This window comes from Strigops habroptila, chromosome 22 (assembly GCF_004027225.2).
Source record: "Strigops habroptila isolate Jane chromosome 22, bStrHab1.2.pri, whole genome shotgun sequence".
Lineage (NCBI taxonomy): Eukaryota > Metazoa > Chordata > Aves > Psittaciformes > Psittacidae > Strigops > Strigops habroptila.
The window spans coordinates 2463360-2488286 of record NC_044298.2 but is presented as its reverse complement, the minus strand read 5'-3'; the positions used below and the strand labels follow the sequence as shown (position 1 = coordinate 2488286).

General features: G+C 57.6%; 1 protein-coding gene across 7 annotated transcripts; it reads right to left on the bottom strand.

Annotated features, from left to right (window-relative positions):
* Positions 1–695: 695 nt before the first annotated feature.
* On the bottom strand, positions 696–23681 carry ARNT (aryl hydrocarbon receptor nuclear translocator). Of its 7 annotated transcripts, none has more exons than XM_030473932.1 (23): positions 23598–23681; positions 19058–19166; positions 18004–18048; positions 16934–16978; positions 14430–14474; positions 12011–12224; positions 11123–11336; positions 10975–11040; positions 10767–10866; positions 10324–10389; positions 9713–9798; positions 9203–9279; positions 8904–9038; positions 8424–8498; positions 7582–7733; positions 5922–6032; positions 5637–5715; positions 5196–5319; positions 4335–4434; positions 3679–3829; positions 3295–3454; positions 2468–2619; positions 696–1460 (listed from the first exon to the last, which is right to left on the bottom strand). In XM_030473932.1, exons 1-23 carry the CDS (start codon positions 23620–23622, stop codon positions 1371–1373), a joined length of 2421 nt encoding a protein of 806 aa, XP_030329792.1. In that variant the 5' UTR covers positions 23623–23681; the 3' UTR covers positions 696–1370. The 7 variants fall into 7 exon arrangements, with proteins under 7 accessions (XP_030329792.1, XP_030329794.1, XP_030329795.1 ...); XM_030473934.1 differs by having other exon boundaries at positions 3730–3829; XM_030473935.1 differs by lacking the exon at positions 10975–11040.
* Between the last annotated feature and the right edge of the window lie 1246 nt (positions 23682–24927).

Genomic DNA, 24927 nt, shown 5'->3' with positions numbered 1-24927 from the left:
ATCTTAATTTTCCAATAAAAGCAGGAGAATGCTTTGGGAGCAGCTTGCCCATCATCAGCTCCCAGCACCACGGCCCCTCCTCGCCCCACAGCAGCCGCTCGTGGCCAGCTCAGGGCTCTCAGCCCCACTGGCACACAGGGAGGAGGGAGGAGTGCCCGGATTTCATCCCGACCACAAGCAGGCTGCAGGAATGCTGCTCGTCCTTCCCCTGCGGCGCTGTGCCAGGCTTCCTCCCGGGTTCAACTCCGCCGCGAGCAAGTTTCCTGCCGGGATGGAAGCAAGGCTCCGGCTGCGCAGCCCCAGGAGGGCAACACTGGCCCCAAGTTTCTTCTGGCCACTGAAGAAGCCACAAGATTTGAAGGTTTAAACTGCTGAAGTGAGATATAAACCCTCAATGCTCCCATTCCCGTCTCCCTCAGCTGCCTCCATCCCAGGATTTGGGAACAGGGTCCTCACATGGCATGAATTTGCCTTTAAGGAGCCAGGGAGCGTTGCGTTGAGAGGGAAACAGCTCCTCAGCGAGGCTCAAACCCTCTCCCTGCCCAGCTCCGACACAAAGGTGAGGAGCTGGATGTCCACGTGGTGGAACCCCCCTGACCACGCAGAGCAGCTCCATTACCCCATGGTCAGCTGTGACCATGCCTGATGGCAGCCCAGGACCCAGCTGCAGGAGAGATGCAGCGAGACCAAAGCTCTGGAGATACAATAACTTTATGGCTCGGAACCATCCCGTCATTCCCGGCACCACGGGGCCCAAGGGAGTCGATGGTGACTCCGACTCCGAGGCCCAAACTCATCGCACAGTTCACAGGAGAGATGGAATCCAACTAACCACCAACGTGGGAGTCACTAAAGCACCTCAGAGCTGAGGGAACAACCCTCCAAAGAGGGTTCCTCCAGCGAGGAGCTGCTTTGGACACGGGCTCTCAGTTGAGCATCCTCTGGGATTGAGTTACACATGGATTAAACACTTGGAAGAGCTTCTTCCGATATTGGAAAAGTTACAATACTTTGTGTTTTATAGAAAAGAGAGTCACGGTATAGAAGGTTGAAATAAAAACAGGAAAAAGCCACCTTGGAGCTTGGAGGGGTTTGTCTGGGACGCAGACGGGAACCCCTCCGACCAGCCCAGCGGGAGGAACCACGGGGCCTTTGGTGAGCTCGGGCAGCATTCCAGTCCTGAGGCCTCCAGGAGACCAGTCCCCACCGGCAGCACCGCCCAGGGGAGGTGCCACAACCTCACCAGCATCTTCTCCTCCCGGTCAAGCTTCCTCCGTGGTGGAGTTTCACCTCCGGAAGGCAGGAAGGGTTGAGAGGCCCGAGGCCCTGGAGACAAAGCCCTGGCCGGGGCGTGCTCCCCAGGCCCGCCTCTACTCTGAAAAGGACGGGAAGATGTTGAGCTCCGGGAACTCCTCGTTGTTGTAGTTGGGTCCTTGCTCCCCCAGCATGGTCAGCATGTCCTGCGGGACACAGGGAGAGGCCGCAGCTGGAGCAGAGCATCAACCGCCCAAGGATCGGCTCTGTTGGGCTATGCACAAGTGGGAGGCCTCGGCATTCTGGACCTCCAGCCCTCCAGTCCTCCATCCCTCTGGACCTCTGGACCTCCATCCCTCTGGACCTCTGGACCTCCAGTCCTCCAGCCCTCTGGACCTCCAGTCCTCCAGCCCTCTGGACCTCTGGACCTCCAGCCCTCCAGTCCTCCATCCCTCTGGACCTCCAGTCCTCCAGCCCTCAGAACCTCCAGACCTACAATTCTCCAGCCTTCTGGACTCCGGACCTCCAGCCTTGTAGACTTCCAGCCCTCTGGACCTCTGGCTTGCTTTATAGACCTCCAGCCTGTCTTATAGAACTCCGGCCTGCCCTATAGACCTCAGCCTTGCCCTACAAACCTCCAGCCCACCCCACAGACCTCCACCCCACCTTATACACCTCCGGCCTGCCCTATAGACCTCCTTCCTTATGGACCTCCAGCCTGCCCTATAGACCTCCTTCCTTATGGACCTCCAGCCTGCCCTATAGACCTCCTTCCTTATGGACCTCCAGCCTGCCCTATAGACCTCCTTCCTTATGGACCTCCGGCCTGCCCTATAGACCTCCTTCCTTATGGACCTCCAGCCTGCCCTATAGACCTCCTTCCTTATGGACCTCCAGCCTGCCCTATAGACCTCCTTCCTTATGGACCTCCGGCCTGCCCTATAGACCTCCTTCCTTATGGACCTCCGGCCTGCCCTATAGACCTCCTTCCTTATGGACCTCCGGCCTGCCCTATAGACCTCCTTCCTTATGGACCTCCAGCCTGCCCTATAGACCTTCTTCCTTATGGACCTCCGGCCTGCCCTATAGACCTCCTTCCTTATGGACCTCCAGCCCAGAGGGGGAAGCTCCAGCCCTTCAGGCAGTGCCTGAGGGCAGCAAAGCCCCTTCACGCCCGCGGCCTGCCCCCCCGGCCCGCCCCACAGCCTCTTACCGGGAACACCTCGGGCTGGCTGGGCTGCGGCTGCGGCACGTGCTGCTCACCGGGCGCGGCGCCGTGGTGCTGGCCCTGCCACTGCGGCCACATCCCCACGCCTTCGGCCGCCCGCGCCGCGAACGGCGCCGCTGCCTGCGTGGCCTCCGCGGCTGGGACAGAGCACAGCGGGCGCGTCATTCCCGGCGCAGGGATGGGGCCTCACAGGCCAACGGGGACGTGGGGGGTGGGTGATGACCCATCAGCGTGCGCGTGAGCCCAGACCCCCCCCGTGTGCTGGGCTGCACCCCCAGCATGGAATCATGGAATCAAGTGCATTGGAAAAGAGCTTTAAGCTCATCCAACCATTCCCAGCAGTGCCAAGGCCATCACTAACCCATGGCACTGAGGCCTCGGCTACACGTGGTGTGAACACTTGCAGGGACGGTGACTCCAGCTCTGCCCTGGGCAGCCTGTTCCAATGCCTGAGCACCCTTTGGGGAAGGAATTGTTCCTCAGCTCCATCTAAACCTGCCCTGGTGCAGCTTGAGGCCGTTTCCTCTTGTCCCATCCCTTGGGAGCAGAGACCAGCCCCCTCCTGGCTCCATCCTCCTGTCAGGCAGTTGTAGGGAGCGAGAAGGTCCCCCCTGAGCCTCCTCTTCTCCAGCAGGTCGAGGGAGGGGATTCTCCCCCTGCCCTCTGGTGAGCCCCCCCCGCAGCTCTGCCCGCTACATTCCAGCATTCCCAACACACACAAGGAAACAATGGGGAGCATTTCCCACCCAGGCTGTATCTGGCTCCCACCTCTCCTCCCAGGGGACCTCATTGCCACCCCGAGCTGTACTCACTGAAGCCTGTGCCACGGCTGGCAAGGTTTGGGTACGCAGCCCCTGTAGGGGAAGCCGTAGAGCCAGGCGCTGCCATGGGGCTGAAGGAGGACGGGGTGCCTTGGAAAGTCCCCATGCTGAAGGAAGGGGGTCGAGTCTTCACTGTCTGGGATGCCACTTGCTGGAAAGGAACAAGAAACAGGAGAGGAAGAGGAGAGATGCATTTGGAACCTCATCTCAGCGAGGGTGAGAAGCTACTGGACTGGCCCCAAGGGGAAGCACCCGGGCACACAGCACCGCTCCAGCATCAGCTGCGGAGCTAAAGCGGGTCCATCTGTGGTGGCAAGAAGGGGCTGTACCACAGCAGGGAGCCGGGGCCTGCACCGAGGGCTCAGGCTTTGCTACCTGGGGTGTGAACACCGGCCGTGTCCCTGGAGCCCAGTTGGTTCCGCTGACCTGAGCTGGGTTGGAGTGGCGCGAGATCTGCGCTAAGATCCGGCCCGCTGCGGAGGGCTGCTGCTGAATGATGTTCACAGGAGGGCCCATGCTGCTGCTCCTGCACGACAAGAGGCACTTGCTACCCCAAACGGGAGGAACAGGCACAAACACCACCCCTGTGCCCGTTACTGGGGGGGAGATGAGCCCAGAAACGTGGTTTCAGTGCCCATCGTGCTGCCCCTGTAGAAGAGAATCAACCAGGTTGGAAAAGACCTTTAAGATCATCAAGTCCAACCATTACCCCAGGACTAACCAAGCCATCACTAACCCAGGGCACTGAGCGTTTGTGGGCAAGGCTCAGCTCTTGGGCTTCAGCCTAAGCATGTCCAAGAGGCAGGAGCCCTTCTCACCCCCAGCACTCAAGAGAAAGCGATGCCCAGCTGGGTTCCCCCCGTGTTTTCTGTTCACACCATACAGGAACACGTTTCTGGCCCATCACTGTCACACAGGGAGAGGCTGGGAACACTCAGCAGTTGCAGAAGGACACACAACCAGGAGAGGGACAAGTGCAGGACAAGACCAAGCCAGCAGGAGGCCATTCAGGAGAGCACAGGAAGCCTCACCTGAAGTTCTCAGCAGGTCTCGATGGGGTGAAGGTGTTTCCCTGGGTGAAGAGGGGCTGGTTGGCAGGCACTGTGCTGGCAGGAACAGCTTTGCTCTGGTCTGGGGACAGAGGGGGAGTCACCACTTCAGGGCTGAGGAGGCCTCAGCAGCAGGAACAGGGACAGAACCAGCTGCAGGAGCTCGTGTGAAGGGAAACTGCTCTGATCCAAAGCAAACGTGACTGTTCCTTCTCCAGACACGGGCTCCAGATGGTTTTGTAAGAGCCTGTTTAATTTGATTTCCTCTCCATTTGCTAAGAAACTTGGCTTAAGGTCCTCTGGGGTTAGAGAAGCCACTGCACTCACACTAGGGACAGAGAACTGCTCCCAGGGACACAGCAAGAATCAGCCAAGGGCAGAAAGGAGCAAGAGACACCTTCGCACCCGCTCCGTCCCCAGCTGCAGCACAGCTCCTGCCACAGCAGCACATGGAATCCTGGAGTGGGTTGGGTTGAAGGGACCTTAAAGCTCATGTAAAGCCACGGGCAGGGACACCTTCCACTGGAGCAGGTTGCTCCAAGCCCCTGTATCCAACCTGGCCTTGAACACTGCCAGGGATGGGGCAGCCACAGCTTCTCTGGGCACCCTGTGCCAGCGCCTCAGCACCCTCACAGGGAAGAGCTTCTGCCTCAGAGCTCATCTCAGCCTCCCCTCTGGCAGGTTAAAACCGCTCCAGCCAGTGGCACAAGCAGCACAATTGTGCAAGAGCTGGGCAAGGGGCTGAGCCCCTGCACCCAGAGCTGCTCTGAGGGACTGCAGAAGGAGCGAAGAGCAGCCAGACTGAAGCTGAAGCTGGATGAATTCACGCTGCGCCCTCCCTACCTGTGCTGATGCTGCTGTAGATCTCGCTGAACCTCGGGTCCCTCTCCTGGTTGAAGAGGCTCTCAGCCTTCTCCAAGGGCTTGCTGTGCTCTGGGCCCGCAGCAGTCACAGCCTGGACAGGAACCTGCGAGCAGGTTACACGTGAGCTCTCTGCACATCAACCCCCTTGCAGCCAGGATGGAGAAGCCCTGGCAGGCAAGAGGCTGCTCCCTGGATCCCTGTGTGTTTTCCTGGGAGCCAGTTAGGGCTGGCAGCACCAAGGAGGGGCCCACCACAAGGCAGGATGCCACAGGGGCAGAGGAGACTCCAGCAAGTAGACCCAAGGCAGAGCACTTCCCTCTCCGAACCCTGGGCAGCCTCCAGTCACCCCGGTGTGGCCACGCCAGCGGAAGGGCATTTAAATAAGGAGAAGGAGCAAGCGAAGCTGGTTTGGTGATTTACCTGGGAGTGGTCGTAGCCAGACAGGCTTTCTCTTCCTGGGACCACTTCCAGCTCTGGCTGCTGGGGGGGCTGCTGCTGCCTAAAATAGAAAGTGTCTGTAACAGGAGAGCACCGGCTGCTAAAAGCGATTGCCAAGGGCACAGCTCCTCTGTGGTTACCCCACTGATTCAGTAGCCAGAGGAGCTGAGCGCTGCAGAGGACAGGGTGGGTAGGAAGGCTGTGTGTGTGAGAGGAGGGCAGAACCAGCCCCATGGGCACGGGAAAAGGAGCTGAGCACCTCCTGACCTTGCGGGCAGCTGCGCTGTGCCCATCTCCAGGGGCAGGCTGACACCCTGCCCCAGCTGGGGCCTCTGCAGTGAGTTGGAGAGGGCAGGCCGAGACTCCTGGCTCGAGTTCCTTCAAAGCAAAGCAAGAAAGACAAAAGGACAAAGAGATGGTAAAACACACCAAAGGGGAGCAAACAGCTGCAGGAGAACGCGCCCGGGCCGGGAAGCTTTGCGCTTGCAAAGCCTGTTGGAGCGAAGGATCCTTCCACCCCGGCTCCACGGTCTCTGGATTGGGGTTCATGGAATACGATGCTCATGGTTGGGAGCCAAAGGGCTCTGCACCCCTCCACTGAGCAGGGAGCAGCTAATAACCTACACCAGGAGCATGGCCAAGTCTGCATCCTCCTTAAAGCACAAGCAAGGCAGGAACCTCAACCCTCCCCATTCAGACACTCCAGAGACCACGAGCAGCTTTAGGTTTTAAGCCCAAGACGTTGGTGGAGTTCCTTCTGCTCCTCTGTCACTGTCAGAAGCCAGTTAACGGTGAACTCCACAAGAAAGGAACAGAAATCCAGCGTTTTCCCAACAGCTCTTTTGCTGCTGCTGCTCGGGTAGCACCTGATCTCGAAGATGAGACAACGCAGATAACCCAGCAAAGACAAAGCGCACCTCAAAGGCCAGCAGGCACGGGCTGCTGCTGCTCCCAACTCACACAGTGCTTTTGAAGGCGTAGCATGGATGTGGGAATGGATGTGTGTGGAATGAATGAGTTCAAAGAGATCTCTCTAACCCCAGCACTGCGATTGAGGCCTGTGGCAGCCCCACATCAGGTTTCAGCCCTGCGCTTGCACTCAGGCTCTGTAAAGCCAGAGGGATTTGTCACTGCTCAACTCTCCACACTTTCCCAAGGGAAAGCAGCAGCCTGCCAGCTGCAGGAAGGGCAGGAGTGCTCCCTGCCCTCTAGGACCCTGCCTTGCCCACAAGCAACGTAGCATGGCTTGCCTGGCTGCACAGACCCCATCTACGCTTCTCAATCCCACGCAGGCACTTGGTTTTCCTTCTTTTTTTGCCTTGTTTCAGTTGCTGCTCTTCCGTGAGGGGCCTGGAGCTTGCTCAGCTCCGATCGCTCCCAAAGGAGAGGCACCAACCCACCAGGACAGCCAACGAGGGGGAAAAGAAGAGAGCAGCAATGAAAGCAGCCTCCCCACTGCAGCTCGATGCTGAGGCCGAGGCCAGACCACAGCAGGGACGAAAACGAAGTGTTCGCTTCCTACCATGAGCTGCATGAGCCCTGCTCGTGTGAAAAGCCACTCCACGGAGCAGGAGTGTCCCAGCAGCCTTGGAGCTACATCCAGAGGCTGTTAGACTTCACTCCTATGAGCTCTGAACGCCAGCACACACACAGGAGACCTGCTCCTGGAAGCAGAGGTAAAGGCGGCACCGCTGGAGCTGAGCTCTGGCAGCTTGCTAAGCCCTACAACCAACACAGCCAAAGGAGTTGTTTCTAGTTCTCCAGAGCCTGCCACAGCCCAGGAAGAGAGCAATTCCTCCAGGAATTCCCCAGGGCGAGGGGAGAGGCCAAAGCTCCTGCTGTCCTGTGCTGCTGGTCACTCTGGGCCAAGGTCCCCTCAGGATGGGTGCTATCACTGGTGCTTGGCAAGTCATTTCCATGTACATACTTGACGTTGGTGTTGGTACAGATGATGTACTCAATTTCATCCGAGTAGGGGTTCTGGAAGGTAAAGGAGCTGGTTCTCATCCAGAGCCATTCCCGGTTTTTGGATCGGAATCGGAACATGACTGACAGAACCTGGCCTTTTAACTTCACCACCTAAAAAAACGTAATGCCATCAGTAGGACCTGATAAAAGAAGGTGTTGAAGAGCACCCTGCTGCTGAGCCCCCCCCCTAACACCCCTTTGCCTCGAAGCCTCAAGACCATCTCTTGCTCTTCCTCAGCTAAATGGTACTGCCAACTCTTCGGAATGACATGGGAGAAGAATCCAACATCCCCTTTTTGCCCTTCCCTCTCTGTGCACTGGTGAGATGTATGAAAAAGCCTCCAGCAAATGAAGCACATGCTCTTGCTTCTGGTTCTATTTGGACAAATGGATATGAGCAGCTACTTTCTGGAGTCATGAAAGCACAGGGGCAGCCTTACCTGCCCTGCCACAAGTCCAAGGCCCTCAGAAATAAGAGTAACGACAACAGGGCAAGGAAACCAGCTCCACCTCGAGTTGTGCAGCACTGGGCTGGGCCCTAGAGATGAGCCAGTGGTTCACAGAAGCCCTTTGTAGCCACGGCTCTGGCCCTAAAAGCAGACTGGACTAGCAGCCAGAGGATGAATCCAACAGTTAGACAATCAGATGCTTCTGGTGTGTTTTGCACGTGTACAGTTCCGTGGCTGTAACTGCAAGCTCTAAAGTTGAGGTTTCTCTTGTTTTTCCAACTCATGTCACTGCTTTGCAAGCACCAAGAGTGGGCAGCACACCGCATGCAAGGGGGTAGCTGCAGAGCTGTACCTGCTGGAAGCTGTCCCGCAGCAGCTGCTGGTCTTCTGGGTGGCAGAAATCCACAATGTCCTTCCCCAGAAGCTCCTAATTGGAAAGGAATTGGGAGAGAGCCAAAGGCAGTTGAGCTGCAGCAGATCCCTTTGGACAGGTACTTGCTGCTCCCCCCATCCCCAACTCACTGTTGCACAAACCAAGGCCCGTTGTGTTTAAAGAGAAGCGCAATAGTGGTTGCCTAATGTTAGATCTTAAACTCAAATGGAAGCCAAACTGCTCCTAATTGATGTTTGACATAAGCCAGAGCCACCCATCCTCCCAAGGATCAAAGCCCATGGAGAAGCACATGAAAACACAACTGCTGGAGAAGAAGCACGTCTGGTTTAGGCCCTGGGCATGTGTTAGCCAGGCAGAGCCGTGCTGTGCAAGAGAGGGAGGAAGGAGAAGGCAGTTGGAGCAGCAGTTAGTGCTGAGGAAGCTCCTGCATCACCTCACCTGTGGCTGGTACCCAACTGTGGCCACACATCTGTGATCTATGAAGGTGAAAATGCCCTCGGTGTTGTGTCGGGAGATGAACTCTGTGGGCTGACAAATGTTGTTCATGTCTGTGCAGTTGGGGGAGCTTGTGACCTGCGAGGGGAGACCAGGAGGGTGTTAGTGAACCCGGTGCAGCCACCTCCTCCTGACCCTGCAGTCGGATTTGGGGCCGTCAGGGAGCACCTTCACACACACCAGTCGAACTCTGGGCACTCTGAGGACAAGGCAATGTTGAGGTGTTGGAATATCCCACTCACCTGGAGCCTGCCAATAGCCACGAGGCAAAACTTGCTGCCCTGGCCAGCGTCTGGGTCATCATCAGGCAGTGAAACACCTGAGAGGGGAGAGCCAAAACCACCCAGCAGGGTTAATACAGGAGAAAGTGCTCACTTCTGAGCAAAGAGGCCCTCAGCTCTGACCTCGGTGCATCTCCCACCCTGTCCTGTAACCCAACAGCCTTTCCCATGGAGGAATTGGGGAAGTTAAGTTGCCTCCCCCTCCTTTTATCACCAGAAGGGTTGAAGATCTCTGACTGCCAGCCCAAGCCAGCAGGTCAGAGGGGGTGATGGTATTTGCACCCTCTACAGCATCTCACTGTCCAGAGACACTGATCTCTGACCCAACATCTGCAACCATCAGCTCAAACCGAAACAAAAGGGGTAGATAGGAAGTGGGAGACACATGTGCAAAGCATCTGTTGGTATCTTCAGGCCTCAGAACGGACAACTTGAGACTTGAAAGCAGCCCCAAGTGAGGGAAGTTGTTACCTGCAGGGGGCCAGGCCTTGATGTAACCCGTGCAGTGCACCACGACGTAGTGAGGCTCGCCGTCCTTTGCTGCCCCTAAGCCATTCCTTGGGAGAGAGAAAGAGCCTGGTTGTGCTCTGTAGTAAACTGGGGGAAGGGGAGGCAAGGTTCCTACTTGTAGTTAAAAGAGAAGCTTCCCCAGAACATCTTCAAAGTGCAAAAAGGACAAAGACTTCATGGAAATGAACCTTCAGAGGTTCGAGGACAGAACAGGCTGGCATCTGTCTCAGTTTCAAGTTAAAAAGGGACAATATAGTCCAGAGCCCAAGAGCACCAGGGCAAGGGACACGTGGTGTCCAACTGATTGCAAAGCTTGGGATACAAACACTTGGCAGTGTTCAAGGCCAGGTTGGACACAGGGGCTTGGAGCAACCTGCTCTAGTGGAAGGTGTCCCTGCCCGTGGCTTTAGATGAGCTTTAAGGTCCCTTCCAACCCAAACCATTCCAGGATTCCAGGATAATCTTCCCCAGGATTATCTGGTACTTTGGTTCCTCTCCCAGCGGATCTCAGCTCTTCTGTGTCCCCAGCACTCTGATGACAGGGGTTTGCCTCTGCCTCTTGTCCCATTTACCTGCAGCGATTCCTCATGAAGCTCAGACGATTCACAGAGACTGGATCCACGGAGCTGTTGCCACACCTGGGCCAGGAGGAGAAATCCAAGGGGAAAGGTTTTTACCTTCCTTGGCCAACATCAAAACTGTCTCACAACGCTAAGTAAGAGGGATATAAGCCTATCTATAAACGGGGATGAACCTCTGCATCTCCACCATCTCATTCTACAGACTGCAAGGGACACATGGGGCCAAACCAAACTGCTCCTTGGAACTGGATCTTCTGCCACAAGTCTTGGGAGCTATCTTAGGGCAAAGAGAGAGCTTGAGCGTGAGCACTGTGTGGAGAGCTCAGCCCTGTAATACCATGGCTGTGTCAGAAGGAGCTGAAATAAGAGCACGAAGGGGCCAGGGAGCAAGTCCAGCTTCAGGCTCAAAGGAGATCAGGGCATCTCTTCATTACCTCATTCTGCAGATGAAGGATCTCCGCGAGCCCATGCACATCCTCATGGATTGCTGCCCTTCCTTCTTGACAGTCCCCGTCTTCAAATCCAGGATGCGACCTGAGGGAAGAGGAGAAAGCAAAATGCTGCTGCAGCAGCAGCCTTCATGCGCGCAGGCACCAGGCAACGCATCGGGGACTAGCAAGACACAAGTGTCACCAGTGGTACCTTTAGATGCACTCTCAGGGGGGGCTGCAGGATCCTTGTTAGAAAGGCACCAGGGTTTGGTTCCTTCTACGAAGGGAAGGTTTTAATCCAAGCCCTCCGCAGGCTTCCACACACCCGCCCCTGGCAGTCCCAGCGCAGGCTGCGTTACCTGTGAGCGCGTTCTCCGACGTGGAGAGCTGCTCCCTCAGCTTGCCCACGTCATCCGGGTGCACTTGGTCGTAGAGGGTGCTGCCAAACCACTCCGACTGCGGCTGGTTCAGGACAGGAGTCACGGAGTCAGAGACATAAACCACCCTCCCCGTCTCGCAGGACACGATGAAGAGGAAGCCATCGGCGGCCTCCAGGATGAGGTGTTTGAGCTCCTGCGTTCACAGACAGACAGACACGGGCCTCACTCCACAGCCAGGCAGCGGACACCCCCTAACCCCACCCTGGGTGCTTCTGCCCCCCACCCACAGTCTGATTCCCCCCTCATTGCAGGGGATCCTGCCCCTCTGCTCTGCTTGCAGCACTGTGTGCAGGTCTGAGGTCCCTAACATAAGGACATGGAGCTGGTGGAGCAAGGCCAGGGGAGGCCACGAGGATGAGCAGGGGCTGGAGCAGCTCCCATGGGAGACAGGCTGAGAACATTGGGGCTGTTCAGCCTGGAGAAGAGAAGCTGCATGGAGACCTCAGAGCAGCTTCCAGGGTCTGAAGGGGGCTACAAGGATGCTGGAGAAGGACCTTCATCAGGGACTGGAGCGATGGGACAAGGGGTGATGGGTTCAAACTGAAACAAGGGAAGTTCAGGTTGGAGATAAGGCAGAAACTCTTCCCTGTGAGGGTGCTGAGGCGCTGGCACAGGGTGCCCAGAGAAGCTGTGGCTGCCCCATCCCTGGCAGTGTTCAAGGCCAGGTTGGGCACAGGGGCTTGGAGCAACCTGCTCTAGTGGAAGGTGTCCCTGCCCATGGCTGGAGGTTGGAACTGGAGGAGCTTTAAGGTCCCTTCGACCCAACCCATTCTCTGATTTCCCCCAAAAGCAGCATCAAGGCAAGACCTGGTCAGTGAGAAAGGAGGGTTTGTAGGTGCCATCAGTGGAGGTGTTGCCCGTGCCCCGCAGGGACTTCATGTGGGACACGGCCATGCGCAGGATGGTCAGCTTGTCCGGCTTGCGCGCCAGGGCGCTGCAGGTGGGCACCATGTCCGAGAGCTCGGTGATGTAGGCAGTCATCTTGTTCCTGCGCCTGCGCTCGATCTCGCTGTGGTTCTCCCTGCAAGAGGCCAGGGAGGAGGAAGAGGAGCAGGAATCACCAAGGAGGCGGCGGGCCTGACCAGGCCCCCGCGGCACGAGCGCAGAGCACAAGAGATGCGGCAGGAGTTAGAGGGGCCGCACGCGCCTCGCATGCTGGGCGTGCACAGAGGAACAAGTGCAAGGAGCAGAGTGAACCCCGGGGCTGTGCTGCAGACAAGAGCCTCCCTGGAACCACCTCACTCCCTGGGGAAGGCCTCGAGCGAGGCCGAGCTGGTTTAGCCAAGCAGCAGCTTCCCCGCAGGCTCCATCGCGCTGCGGCAAGGGAAGGGCTCCTTCGAGCCTCTGCTCTCCACGTGCCTTCACCTCCCTCCTGCTTTGAAGAGCACTGGTGCAGCCTGGGGCACCCATCCCACCCGTGCTTGGCCAGGGATGCTGAAGCCGATCCCCTCCACCAGCACCCTCCAGGCACCCACAGGTCTCCAGTAACCATACGAGGAGGCCAGGGCTGCAGCTAAGACGTGGGCACCCAAGTTACACCAGAGGAGTCTCACCCTGCAGTGCTTTTATGAAGCTACTTCTCAGTTACACAGAGTCTTTTACGCTCTCATGGCCAGGAGGGAAAGCTTTAGAGCAGATACACAGCTCACTTCTATACAGACCAAGGCCAATGTGGGCAGAGCATCCACCCAGACCTCTAGAGAGGCCCCATGACCAATGCTGCCCTCAGAGCCCTTAACACGGTTCTTCACATGTCTCTGCTCACAGTCCCCATCAACCCCCAGAGATGAGATTTGTGAAGTCTTGGTTCATTTTCTCCAGCGGATGTGGTTTAACTGGGTTGCTAAGGTGGGTTTTCCAAATAGAACTCCGAAGCCAGGTTTCCTACGCAGAAGGATGCATCGGATGCAAAGAAGCAATGGTGGGAACTGAAATGAGGTGGAAGTGTTGGAAGGAACGCAGCCAAGGCAGTGAATTCAAGAGGATAACCAAAGTGAGCAGCGACTACCAGGTGGGTGCCAGCATTCAGTGACCTGCTCCTCGCTGTAGGAAACTGCTACTCAGGAAAAAGAAGTGCTTCCATGATCACACTCACCTTCAGTGCAGCTTCTCCAAGTGGGAAACGAAGCCACTACCTCCACTACAAAAGCTACTGGGAAACCACCAGAGCTTTGACATGCCCCATGGCCAAAGAGCCTTTACTGCCGACTCTCACACGCCAGTGACAACCAGCTGGTGGGGAAGGAGAAAGCCCAAAGCACTGCTGCTTGCTGTGCCCACAGGTCCCACCTCGGGTTTCCTCAGCTGCTCAGACACTGAAGCTATGCCACCCTGCAGCTGGGGGGGCTGGTTTGCTTTAAAACCAGGCAGCAGGCAAGAACCTGAGCAGAATTGGGGCCTTCCCAGCACCTCAGACAGTCTCTTTAGTCCTTCAGAACAAGCGTGGGGTGGAAGAGCTCTAAGAAGCCGCAGAGAAGGTGGGGAGGCACAAAAGGAGCCACCCTTCAGAGACCTTCACCCCCAGCTCTGCAGCAAACAGCAGCAGAACCCTTGGTGCTGAGCGGAGCAGCTCTGGTTTGGAGGGTGCATTTGGAGCTGGTGCTTTGCTGCTGGAGGGATGCAGCTCCCCAACAGCCCATCCCACCCTGGCACACGGGGTGGTGCGAGGTGGCTGCTTTGGTCACTCCAGCCACAGCCCCTCCTGAGTTACCCAGAGGAACCGGGGGGAAATCCTGTTTTCGGGAAGCCTGAAGCTGTCGCACACAGGCCAGCACCTCACCTGGAAGGTTTTCTGGGGTGGAACAAACGGAATTGGTGCTTTTCCATGTCTGTTTTGCTGGAACAGCAGCATTCCTGCAACAAAACCTTACCCAGGCAGGAAGAGGCCGTTTGGCCCTTTGAGCCAGCACAGGAGGAACTGTGTTTAGCACGGGTTAGCAAAGCTACAGCACCCAGTGAAAGCCGTGGCCAAACCACTCTGCCCTGAGCTCCTGGGCAAACAAATCCCCTTGGGTATTCCCCAGAGACATTCCCAAAGGGGGCTAAATGCCTTTCTCCTCCTCATTGCAATCACACAGCCATTGCCAGGAGTCTGGTCAGCTTTAAGTCCAGAAGAGGAGGGAAGGAAGGGAAGGGGGAAAACAACCAGAGAGAAGGGATGCCTAGGAAAACATTAAGGAAAGGAAATACTCTTGCTTGTCCATGCTGGAAATCTCCATTCTCCTACCTGGCAAGTCTCTCCTTATCCGCTGAGCTCTGCTCATCATCAGACCTAAAAATAAAATCAGGGAGCTAAGCTAAAATGGAAAAGGAACTGGGAAATGGGAAGATGCAGGAGGAAACCAGCCGCTGGCCACGGCTCTTTGGCAGAGGAGCAGCTCCAGAAACCCAAGCACTCATCACCCAGGGAAGTGCCATCTCTGCTGGGGTGAAGTTCTTCAGCTGACCAAGACTGTAGGAGAGGCAAAGGGCAGCTCTGGCTTGCACTGAGGGGCCAGTTACGCTGTGCAGGATTAGAAGGTTAAAGGCAGAACTGGGAAGGGGGGTCCCAGCCACATCAAACTCCTCTTTTCAGGTAATCAGAACAGAACCCAACAGCTTCTTTGATGGTTTGAACAAACCAGAGCAGCAAATGCCGGAACCCAAGCCCAAAGCCCCAAAGGGGGTCGTGTTCACAGCCCCCAGCACAGGCTCCTGCAACGCTGCTGCAGAAAGAGCAGCGAGGACCCCGCAGGAGGTGGCTCCAGCACAACGAGCACACTGAGGGTGGGCACCTCACCTCCAGAGGCACATTCCCAGCAGCTGCATCCCAGTTTCCAGGGAAGAGGGATGTGCAAACCTTGGTTCAGAGAGGCTGAGGGGGAGTTTTCCTCCTTGAGGGTTGGAAAACAAGAAGCCAACAAAAGCTGCCCCCAGGAAAGGGGAAGGTACCACATGTGGGCAGTGAGGCAGAGGCCGACCATCTAAATCCTCACTGGGTTCATGGGGGGCAGGAGGTGGTTGTGTTCCCCTTCCACTTCCAAAGGGATTTAGTGCAGTAACAAAGGAGTCGTGTTCCCCTCCATGCTCTGTTTTGCCTCAAACCATCTGAGGAGGGAAGGATGCGCTGGAAAAGGAGGCTGGGAAGGGAGCGCTGGAAAAGGAGGCTGGGAAGGATGCGCTGGAAAAGGAGGCTGGGAAGGATGCACTGGAAAAGGAGGCTGGGAAGGGAGTGCTGGAAAAGGAGGCTGGGAAGGGAGCGCTGGAAAAGGAGGGCTGGGAAGGGAGCGCTGGAAAAGGAGGCTGGGAAGGATGCGCTGGAAAAGGAGGCTGGGAAGGGAGCGCTGGAAAAGGAGGCTGGGAAGGGAGCGCTGGAAAAGGAGGGCTGGGAAGGATGCGCTGGAAAAGGAGGCTGGGAAGGATGCACTGGAAAAGGAGGGATGGGAAGGGAGCGCTGGAAAAGGAGGCTGGGAAGGATGCGCTGGAAAAGGAGGGATGGGAAGGGAGCGCTGGAAAAGGAGGCTGGGAAGGATGCACTGGAAAAGGGGGCTGGGAAGGGAGCGCTGGAAAAGGGGGGCTCCCAGGGTGTGAGGAGCAGGCTGGAGAGCCATGGGCAGCCCAGGGGCAGAGATGCAGAGGGGAGCCTGTGGCTGCCTTTGGGGTGTCCCACGCACCCCACCGGCTGCTCCCACCTCCTGCCCCCACCCTTGTTGCCCAGGGCAGTAAGTGTCAGGATAACGCCCACATTCCAGCACACAGGCACTGCTGACACTGCTGCTCCAGGCCGCAGCAGCCCACGGCTGGGCTGGTTTGTTCCTTACTTACTCCTTCCTCACCGACACGGGTACTAACCCGGGGGCACAGGGCACAGGGGCTGCTGTCCCTCCGGCTCCCAGCTACATCCCTGCCAGCCCTTTGGCACCTAACAGCAACCTGGAATCCTCAGTTCTGCCCTTTCCTGGCCTCTCTGCATGGAAAACTCCTGTGCATGGAGAGCTCCAGCTCTGGCTGCAGCATCACGGAGCAGTTCTAGCACTGGTTCCAGCTCTGTGAAACTGGGGGGCACACAAACTGCCCTCACGTCCTCCATCACCTGCATTTTAACCCCAATTCCAGGCATTCCTGAAGTGAAACCTCTCCCTGAGCAGCCTCTTGGCCTGTATTACCCTGCATTTGCTCTTTTTTCTCTCTTGGTAGGACGTGGCACAAGGTGCCTTCACACTGAGGGGACGTGCTGGCATTTCCAGAGCTCGGACACACACCGAGAAGCTCACGTGTTACACATGAACCCAAAATAAAGCTGTGAAATGGTTAGATCTGAGTTCCAGAGGCTCCAGAAAGCTGGAAAAGCACCGTGAGGGTGGTGCCAGCGCTGGGGGGGACTTTCAAGCACCAAGTTGAAGCCTTGCCTGTGATGTTACTGCACCCTCTGAGCTCGAGGAACGCCCCAGACACACAACCCCCAGCATGTGCCAGGAAACCCTGTTCAAGTAAGAGCATGAAAGTGAATCTCTGCAAGTGTCCTGAGCAGGAGGAAAGGAGAGTCCAAGGCAAGAGCTGAAAGAAATGTTGGAAAAGAGGAACGTCATTTCCTCCCACCCAATGAGCTGCTCCCAAAACCATTAAGGAAGGATCTGATCCCTTTGGAGCACCTTCCTTCCAAGAGAGGGAACCTAAGTGCTGATGAGAAGGGTGCTGCAGGATCTCGCTGCCATTGAGGTGCTTCACGACTGCATCCCAGCAGGCTCTTACCTGGCAAATCTCTCTTTATCGTTTGGCATCGGGTCATCATCACACCTGAAAGGGGGAGAGGAAGAAGAGTTCTTACAGTGGTGGCACTTCCTTCTTTCCCAAAGCCACTGAGACTCAATACATCACCCCAAGAAGGGCTGGTACCCAAAAGGGACACTCCACTGTGTGTGGGCAGCCCAGAACCCTCCATTTATCGACTTAAAATATCACAGTTTAACTCTTTTATCCCTTGATGATGTTTTCCACATCACATTCCCATCGAGGACACTGGCACCACCCTCAGGAATAGGTTCACCCAAAGAAATAGGCTCAATTACACTCTAGCCCAAACCAAGCCTCTCGTCCAAAAGGCCCTGGTGGGTAGATCCTACTGAACTACCTGCATCCACCTCTAAGAGACTGTGACACATGGATGGGCTCCCAGTGCCAATGGGATTGTCCTAAACCATGTAGTGAGACTACAAATACACAACAAGAGCTCTTCCACCTCTTCTGTGCTCCACATGGATCACGAGAGGAGCCACTCTGCTGCCCTGCCAGGCTGGCTCTGGAACTGAAGCATCCTTCCACCAGATGAGAATGAAGTAACACGGGGCTGAGGCACCAACAAGAGTTCAGCAGCTCCCTGGTGTCCCACTAAGCTGCTGGGCAGGAGATTTTTGGCTCTGCCATCACTGGGCAGCAGCAGTGATGGAAAGGATTTAATCCTCTGAGCTGCTGGTACTGAACCCAGCAACAGCATCCTGGGGCTCTGTAACACCAGGGCTTGGTCCTTCAGCCAAGCTCCTCCTGCTGGGGGAGCTACCAGGGAGGCTCCAGATGGAGACTGCATCCCAAAGGAGGGCTGGGATCCCCTCCCTGCGCTCACAGCCCCATGGGCACAGCAGCTTTGCTTTGCCACTAGCTGCGAGGATGGAGGAATGGTGCTGCTGAGGAGAAAGGGAAGAGTTTAAGGAAGTCCTTCAGCCTCCCCCATTTCCCTCCATTAAGCCACAAGGACATTAAGCTGCTGCTCCAGAGGGGGATGCACAGACACACCTGGAACCACACAGCAGAAATGTTCTCCTCACCTGAGGAATTTACTGTTCCCTTCTCCATCATCATCAAAATCCAGCCTGAAAAACAGAAGCAAAAAGATCCCTATTAACCAAGTGGTTCCTCCTTTACAGGTTGTTTTTCCTCTCTGTCCCTACAGGGATGCAGCTGGTTCTGGAAAGGAAGATTTAAGTAAACCCAGGGGCTGATTTGGAGCAACCCACAGAGGTTAGAAGGGAGCTTCCTTTGCACATCCATCAGAACCAGAGCAAGGGAATGGGTCAACTGAGAGCAAAGCCCACTTGGAGCAGCCACTTCATCACCTCCTGCTCCTAAATCTCAGCGACCTGAAGCCCACGAGGCTGCTACAACCACCCTCAGTGCTGGAGGGACCCATCCGACGGAGCATTCCCAGCTCGGATCAGCTGCATTAGAAACCAAAACACGAGAGGAGGAGAAAACCCTTTAAAGAGTTTAAAGTTCAAGCTGGTGACCTGGTGAGTGCCAGAGCAGCACGTCACAGTGTTTGCTCTGACAGGGGCACCCCCGTTCCTGCAAGTGGCTGTGGGAGGGCAGAGGAACAGGCTGGAAGAGCAGTGTGGGGAACAAGCAGCAGCCGGGGGGGAGCATCAGCAAAGGGGGTGAAGGATGGAGGGTCAGTGAGTGGGGCAGGGAGAGGCATTTGCCTGCCACGGGCACACGACAGCTTCCCCCATCCTCCCCTCCCAGAGAGGGCACAGAGCAAAGCTCCAACATTCCCATTCTCTGTTCCTCTTCCTCTCCTGCAGCAACTGGTCTCGCTGCTCCAGTCTCAAGGCTTGGTGAGGAACCCCCTTCTCCTCATGCAATCAGCCCTTTAACCCCCCCTTTTCCTCCGCACCACAGAGCCTGGTTTAACGTGTGGCACAAAACACACCACTGTGATGTGAAGGGACTGGATGCAACTCACCTGCAGGAACCAGGACACTTCTCCGCTTACCAGGAGATGAGTTTCCCCAGCAGGAGAGCAATGTTTCCTCAGAAACACCCCCCCACACACACCCCCCAACCTCCCCCCATTGATCCCCCCCAGCCCCAGGCCATGCTCACCCAGGCCGCCTCTTGGGGGCTCTCTGCACGATGGCTCCTCCAGCCTGGGCTCCTCCAGCGCTGCCGGAGCTGACGCCTGCGCCCAGCGAGGAAACATCTGATGCCATTTCTGAAGAGGAGAGTGGAAAAAGCCATCCACAAAGTGAGGATTACATCAACCCCCCTCGCCCAGGCCGGGAGGGGGGAGCGTTCTGCACACAGAGCTCCATTAAAAGCACTTGATTCTGGGCGAGGAAGGTTCCCAAGGCTTTCATGTGCCCCCTCCCCGAGCTGCTCGGCCGGGCTCGGAGCACACACTGTTTCCATCAGCTCCAACCCAAAAGCTGTGCTCTGCTGCTCACGCAGAGGAGGAGCTGGCGTGGGGCTGGGGAGGGGCTGAAGCCCCGTGCCAGCAGCCTCAGCCCGCACAAGGGGAAGGGAAGAGCTGGGAGTTGGCCTAAGAACATCCACGCTGCTTCTCCAAGAGGGTTCACGGCGCGATCTGAGAGACAAAGAATTAACCAAGATGCTGGAAAGCACCAGGAAAACCTTGGAAAACAGGGACACGCCAAGGGGAATGGCTTTAACCTGCCAGAGGGGACACCGAGATGAGCTCCGAGGCAGCAGCTCTTCCCTGGGAGCGTGGTGGGACACTGGGGTGGGTGGAAGGGAGGAGCTGGGGCTGCCCCATCCCTGGCAGTGTTGGATGGGGCTTGGAGCAACCTGCTCCGGTGGAAGGTGTCCTTGCCCCTGGCTTTACATGAGCTTTAAGGGCCATTCCCACCCAAAGCACTCCAGGATTCCATGGTCTCTGCTGGGAAACTGGCTCCTATGGGACAAAGCCAAGTCGCACAATGTGATACGGAGACTGGGACCACAGGCCCTTCCCACCTTCTCCCCGCTCCATTTGGGAGCACTGGGACACCTCCGTGCCCTTCCCAAAGCAGGGAAAGGGCTGAGAGCAAAGGGCTTTGTTGAGCAGGACAGGGGTCCAAGCCCCTCCAAGCCTTTGCCAGGGCTTTTCAACAGCTATCCCAAGCCCAGGGGCTGGGCAGGACCGAGCTCTGGAGCAGCACACATGATCCCTTTATTAAGGAGAGAGGAATTTCCTCTTTTGGGCCAGGAAAGGAAGCGACACGGAGCCGCTCCTCCGCGGAGCAGCTTCTCGGTAGGGCTCAGGGGGGTCTCGGTTTGTTTGGAAAGGCCTCATCTGAGCCTTTGATATCCCCAAGGAGCCCCGTGCGTGGCCTGGCACCTCCCACCAGAGCTGCTTCAGCTTCCCCCTCGGAAGCACTTCCCCCTCGTGGCACAACGTGCCCTTTCCCAAGTGGAAGCCCATCACACACCTCACGGTTTGGCCTTGTAAACCAGTAGTAGCTTTGCTCTGCCCCCGGAGGGACAGCATCCAGGTGGTTATGGGGCTTCCACCCGAGCCAACAGCCTCTTCACCACCTCTGCACCCCAAAAGCGGGGCGAGCACCCCCCAAGCCGCTGGTGCTGAGGGTGTCCCAAGCTCCATAGGTCCCAGTTGAGCCTCCCCCAAGGGCAGAGGGGGTTTCATGGAGCCCCTGCTGCTGCACAAGCAGTGTCCTGCTCCCTGCTCCAGCCCTTTCCCAGCTCAATCCCTGCCTGCCTTTAACCTATGGCCAACGTAACTGAGGCCAGCAGGGCAAGCCCAGCTCCTGCTCTGGAACTCCACGAGAAACCCATGAAGCACAAGCCCAGCTCAGCCCAGAGCTTCCCCCAGCAGAGCAGAGGCCGGGAGCTCGCGCCGGGAATGCCATTTGGAGCGGCAGACTTCCAGCCCTGCTCCCTTGGGAAAGGCTCTGTTACAACTCCTGGCATCTCCACAGCGACAAAGCTGCCGAAGGGAAGGCCCAGGGAATCTTCCAGGCTGGGATTGACGAGCTGAGCCGGGGAGCTCATCCCTGCTCCCGCTTTTTATTGTCCCACTGGCGGCTCCAGCCGCAGGGGCTGGGAGGGGATGGTTGTTCCGAGGCTCAGGAGCGAGCAAGCACAAGGCTCAGCTTAAACTTAACCACAAGTGAGCTCCCCGTAAAGCCAAGGGAGCTTCGAGCAGCTCTGGGGCAGGAGCAGCAGCACAAGGCTTCGTGCGAAGGGCTTTCACTTACAACGTGTCCCAGGGACGTCCAAGAGACTTACTCTGTGAGTAGGGGACGGTTTCGGTTGGTTGAACAGGCCTTGCAGGGCCAGCCCAGCACTTGGGAGCCTTCCCCAAGAAGCATTATAAGAAAGCAACTAGAAAACCCGGCTCTTCCACGTCCAAGGGTGTGAGATCAGGGTTTCAGGAAGCAAAGGGGTTGAAGGACCTTCAGCCAGCACTAAAAGTGTCCCAATAACTCCAGTTAACGTTAAAACCTGGAAAGTAAGGCAAGGAAACCAAGGCATTTTGCTGCTTTAACCATTCCTCCTGTCCCCCCCCAGGCAGGGGATGCTGTTTGCTCTTCCCCTCCTCCTCAGGAGACCTGACCACCACAAACCTCACTGCGCCTGGCGCGACTGAAGCTCTCGCTGCAGTTCAACCAGACCGAGCCGTGCAGGGGCTGCCCTCGCCTCGGCCACAGGCAGCAGAAGGGGTTTGCAGCACCCCACAAGTCGCTCTGCACAAGGCAAAGCGCTTCATCCAGCTCCCCGAGGCGACGTGGCCCCTGGGGGAGCCCAGGGGGGCTCCGCACCGAGCACAAGCTGCAGTTTGAGCACTGACAAGGAGCCTCAAGATGCAAGTTCTTCCTGTCCCACCTCTCAGCACAGCCTCTTCCAGCTGCAGGATGGGCTTTGGGGGGTACCAGCAAACGTGGGGGCATCTCGCAGTGCCCCCGTTGAGGTTTGCAACGTGGAGGAGAAGAGGAGCCACCGGTTAAAGCAGAACCGTCACAAGTGATGTGTTTCGCTCCTACCCTGTGTGTAAAGAGGGCTCCTGTTTCCCGCTCCACCCTGCTGGAAAGGGCCAAGCCAACAGCGGTCAGGCTGCCCAGAGCTCCCACTATTAAACCCAGATGTGCAAAGTTCCTTTTCTTTTCCTCCTTTAAACCCTTCCTCCTCTGCAGAGGATCACACGCCGCCAAAGACAAACACTCTGCAAGGCACCAGCAGTCGAAAGCCAGCAGGATCTTCCCTGCCCATCCACAGGGCTCCTCCAGACGTTCTCCATCCTCATCCCACCCCCTCCACCGAGCCACACGAGGAGTGTTTTACTACTTGGAGTAACCTCCCTGTTTCAGGGGGTGGCGCTGGGAGCCACAAGCGGGTTTTGCCCCAGGATGGGATCACAACTCCGTTTCTATCTCAGAGTTCTTCCTGCTGAGCTGAATCAGGAATTTGGGGTTGGATTTAGTTTTTCCTAACACACCATCTCCAATTGCTGGAGGGTTTCACATCCTGGAGTGGTTTGGGTTGGAAGGGACCTTAAAGCTCATCTAGAGCCACGGGCAGGGACACCTTCCACTAGAGCAGGTTGTTCCAAGCCCCTGTGTCCAACCTGGCCTTGAACACTGCCAGGGATGGGGCAGCCACAGCTTCTCTGGGCACCCTGTGCCAGCGCCTCAGCACCCTCACAGGGAAGAGCTTCTGCCTCAGAGCTCATCTCAATCTCCCCTCTGGCAGGTTAAAGCCATTCCCCTTGTCCTGTCCCTGCATCCCTTGTCCAAAGCCCCTCTCCAGCTCTCCTTTAGGCACTGGCAGACGATGTGAAAGCACAACCCTGCCCTTCCAGCTCCTCAGAATCACCACAGACAAGCAACCCAACACGTTTCCTCAACACTTTAAAGCCCCAAAAACTTCCTATATCTTTAGGATGTAAAACACAAACACCCCATCCTTTGGGAGGTATTTAACAGCCCTCAATCGACCTGACCGTGTCCCACACGGAGCCTCAACCCACAAGCCAAGGAAACACCAACCCCCAGAGTCGCAGCAGCTGGAGGCGTGACCTCAGCCACCACGATGTCCAACCATCCCAGCTCCACGTTACTCCCGCTCCACGCTCCTTTCGGAGCACTTCAGGAGGAAACCTGATGAAACCGCAACGATTCGATGCTGTTACCACCGACCTCCAGCCTGCCCCGAGCAGGGCTCAGCCCCGGGTTAGGAACCTGAGGGAGGCGGCGCTGGAGGCAGAGCCTGCCCCCCGCCACGGGCGCTCCCCCCGGGACACACACCGGCTCCTCGGCCCTAAGAGCAGCTGCGGGTTTGGGAAGAGCCCTCCTCAGGACGCCCTTTGCCTGGTGCCAATGGAGGAACCCGGCGGGAAGCGGGGTTTAACCCCGCAGCTTTAAGGACACGGCGGGTGCTGTCAGTGCCTGCTCCCCGCTGGGGGGGGCCCTCCCCTCCGAACCCGCCCCGAGCGCCCCAACCCCGCTCCCTCAGCACCCCCCGCCCGCACTGACACCCCACCGGCTGTCGTCCCCCCCCCCAAGCCTCAGCCTCACGCAACACCCGCTGCCCCCCTCCTGCACAGCCTCCAGCCGCGGTGACATCCCGACCCCCCCGCTCCCCGCCGCCCCCGGCCCAGCGCGGGCCCCCTCCCGCCGCCGCGGCTCACCCGGGTCGGCGGCCGTGGCTGCCATGGCCGCGGCGCGCTGCGGCCGCCTCACCGCCAAGATGGCGGCACAGGAAAACCCTCCGCGCTGCCCGACCTGCGCGCCGGGAAGGGCGGGGCGAGCCAGAGGAGCTGAGCTCTGATTGGTTCAAGCGCGGGGGGACAGGGCGAGCGCGCCCAACCGCGCAGCCAGGGGGGGAGGGTGGGAGGAGGGTAAGCCCCGCCCACGGAGCGAAGGGGGGCGTGGTCGCAAGGGGGCGTGGCCACGGCGGGGCGTGGGGCAGGGCGAGGGGGGTGGTGGGGTTTGTGTCGGAGGGCAAAAATCCTGCTGGGAATGGGGCTTCGGATTGGAATGGGCTGGGAATGGGAATGGGACTGGGATGTCAGATTGGGGTTGGGAATGGGACTGGGAATGGGAATGGAATGGGATGGGAATGGGACTGGAACTTCAGATTGGGGTTGGGAATGGGACTGCGAATGGGATGGGATGGGACTTCAGATTGGGGTTGCAAATGGGAATGGGACTGGGAATGGGACTTCAGATTGGGGTTGGGAATGGGAATTCAGACTGGGTTCGGGTTGGGACTGGGAATTCAGATGGGGTTTGGGTTGGGATTGAACTGGGAATCCAGACTGGGAATTCAGACGGGGTTTGGAATGGGAATTCGGGCAGGGTTTTGGTTGGGAATGGGATTGGGAATGGGAATTTGGGCTGGGTTTGGGGCTGGAATTAGGGTTAGGACTGTTGCAGCGATTAGGCTGGCATGGGGATTAGGTTGGGGATTGGGAGTGGGGGTTCAGACTGGGAATGGGGTTGGGATCAGGACTGGGACAAGCCTTTGGGGGTTCACCAATAAAGCATCAATTAGAGCTGGTTGGGGACCGAGAAGGGGTATTGGGGCACCCCGGGACAGGGCAATCCCGGGCACAGCACCCCAGTTATCCCCCTCTGGGCGCCAGCAGCCCCTCGAACCTCTGCCGTTCCCTAAAAGATCACGGGAAAAGCCCCCCTGTGCAGCCGGGGGGCACCCAAAGAGGCGGCTCCATTCCAAGCCCAGAGAGTTTTCCCTGCTTTAGTCCGGAATGTGCCAAGGCCCGGCTCTAAACCATGTGTCAGACCCGGGCTAAACCCACCTCGATGCTCCCAATTCCCCCCATGGAGGGACCCCGGAGCCTTCACACTCCGGGCAAAGGGGCTCCGGGAATAGCGGGTGGGAATTCAATCCCTCAGGATGCTGCTGGGAGCGTCCGAAAGGCGCCGCCGCCGCATTCCTGCAGGATTCATGGGACCGGGGGGGCCGGGGCAGCATCCGTGTGTCCGGCCATAGGGAGG

Excerpts from the sequence above, each read along its gene's own strand:
- ARNT (XM_030473932.1), bottom strand. The coding sequence starts at position 23,622 with ATGGCAGCCACGGCCGCCGACCCGG. Across the intron at positions 5,716-5,921 it reads ACAGCGCAGCTGCCCGCAAG|GCAGCAGCAGCCCCCCCAGC; the intron begins GTCAGGAGGTGC and ends TTTCTATTTTAG. Across the intron at positions 3,830-4,334 it reads AGACCTGCTGAGAACTTCAG|GAGCAGCAGCATGGGCCCTC; the intron begins GTGAGGCTTCCT and ends CTTGTCGTGCAG.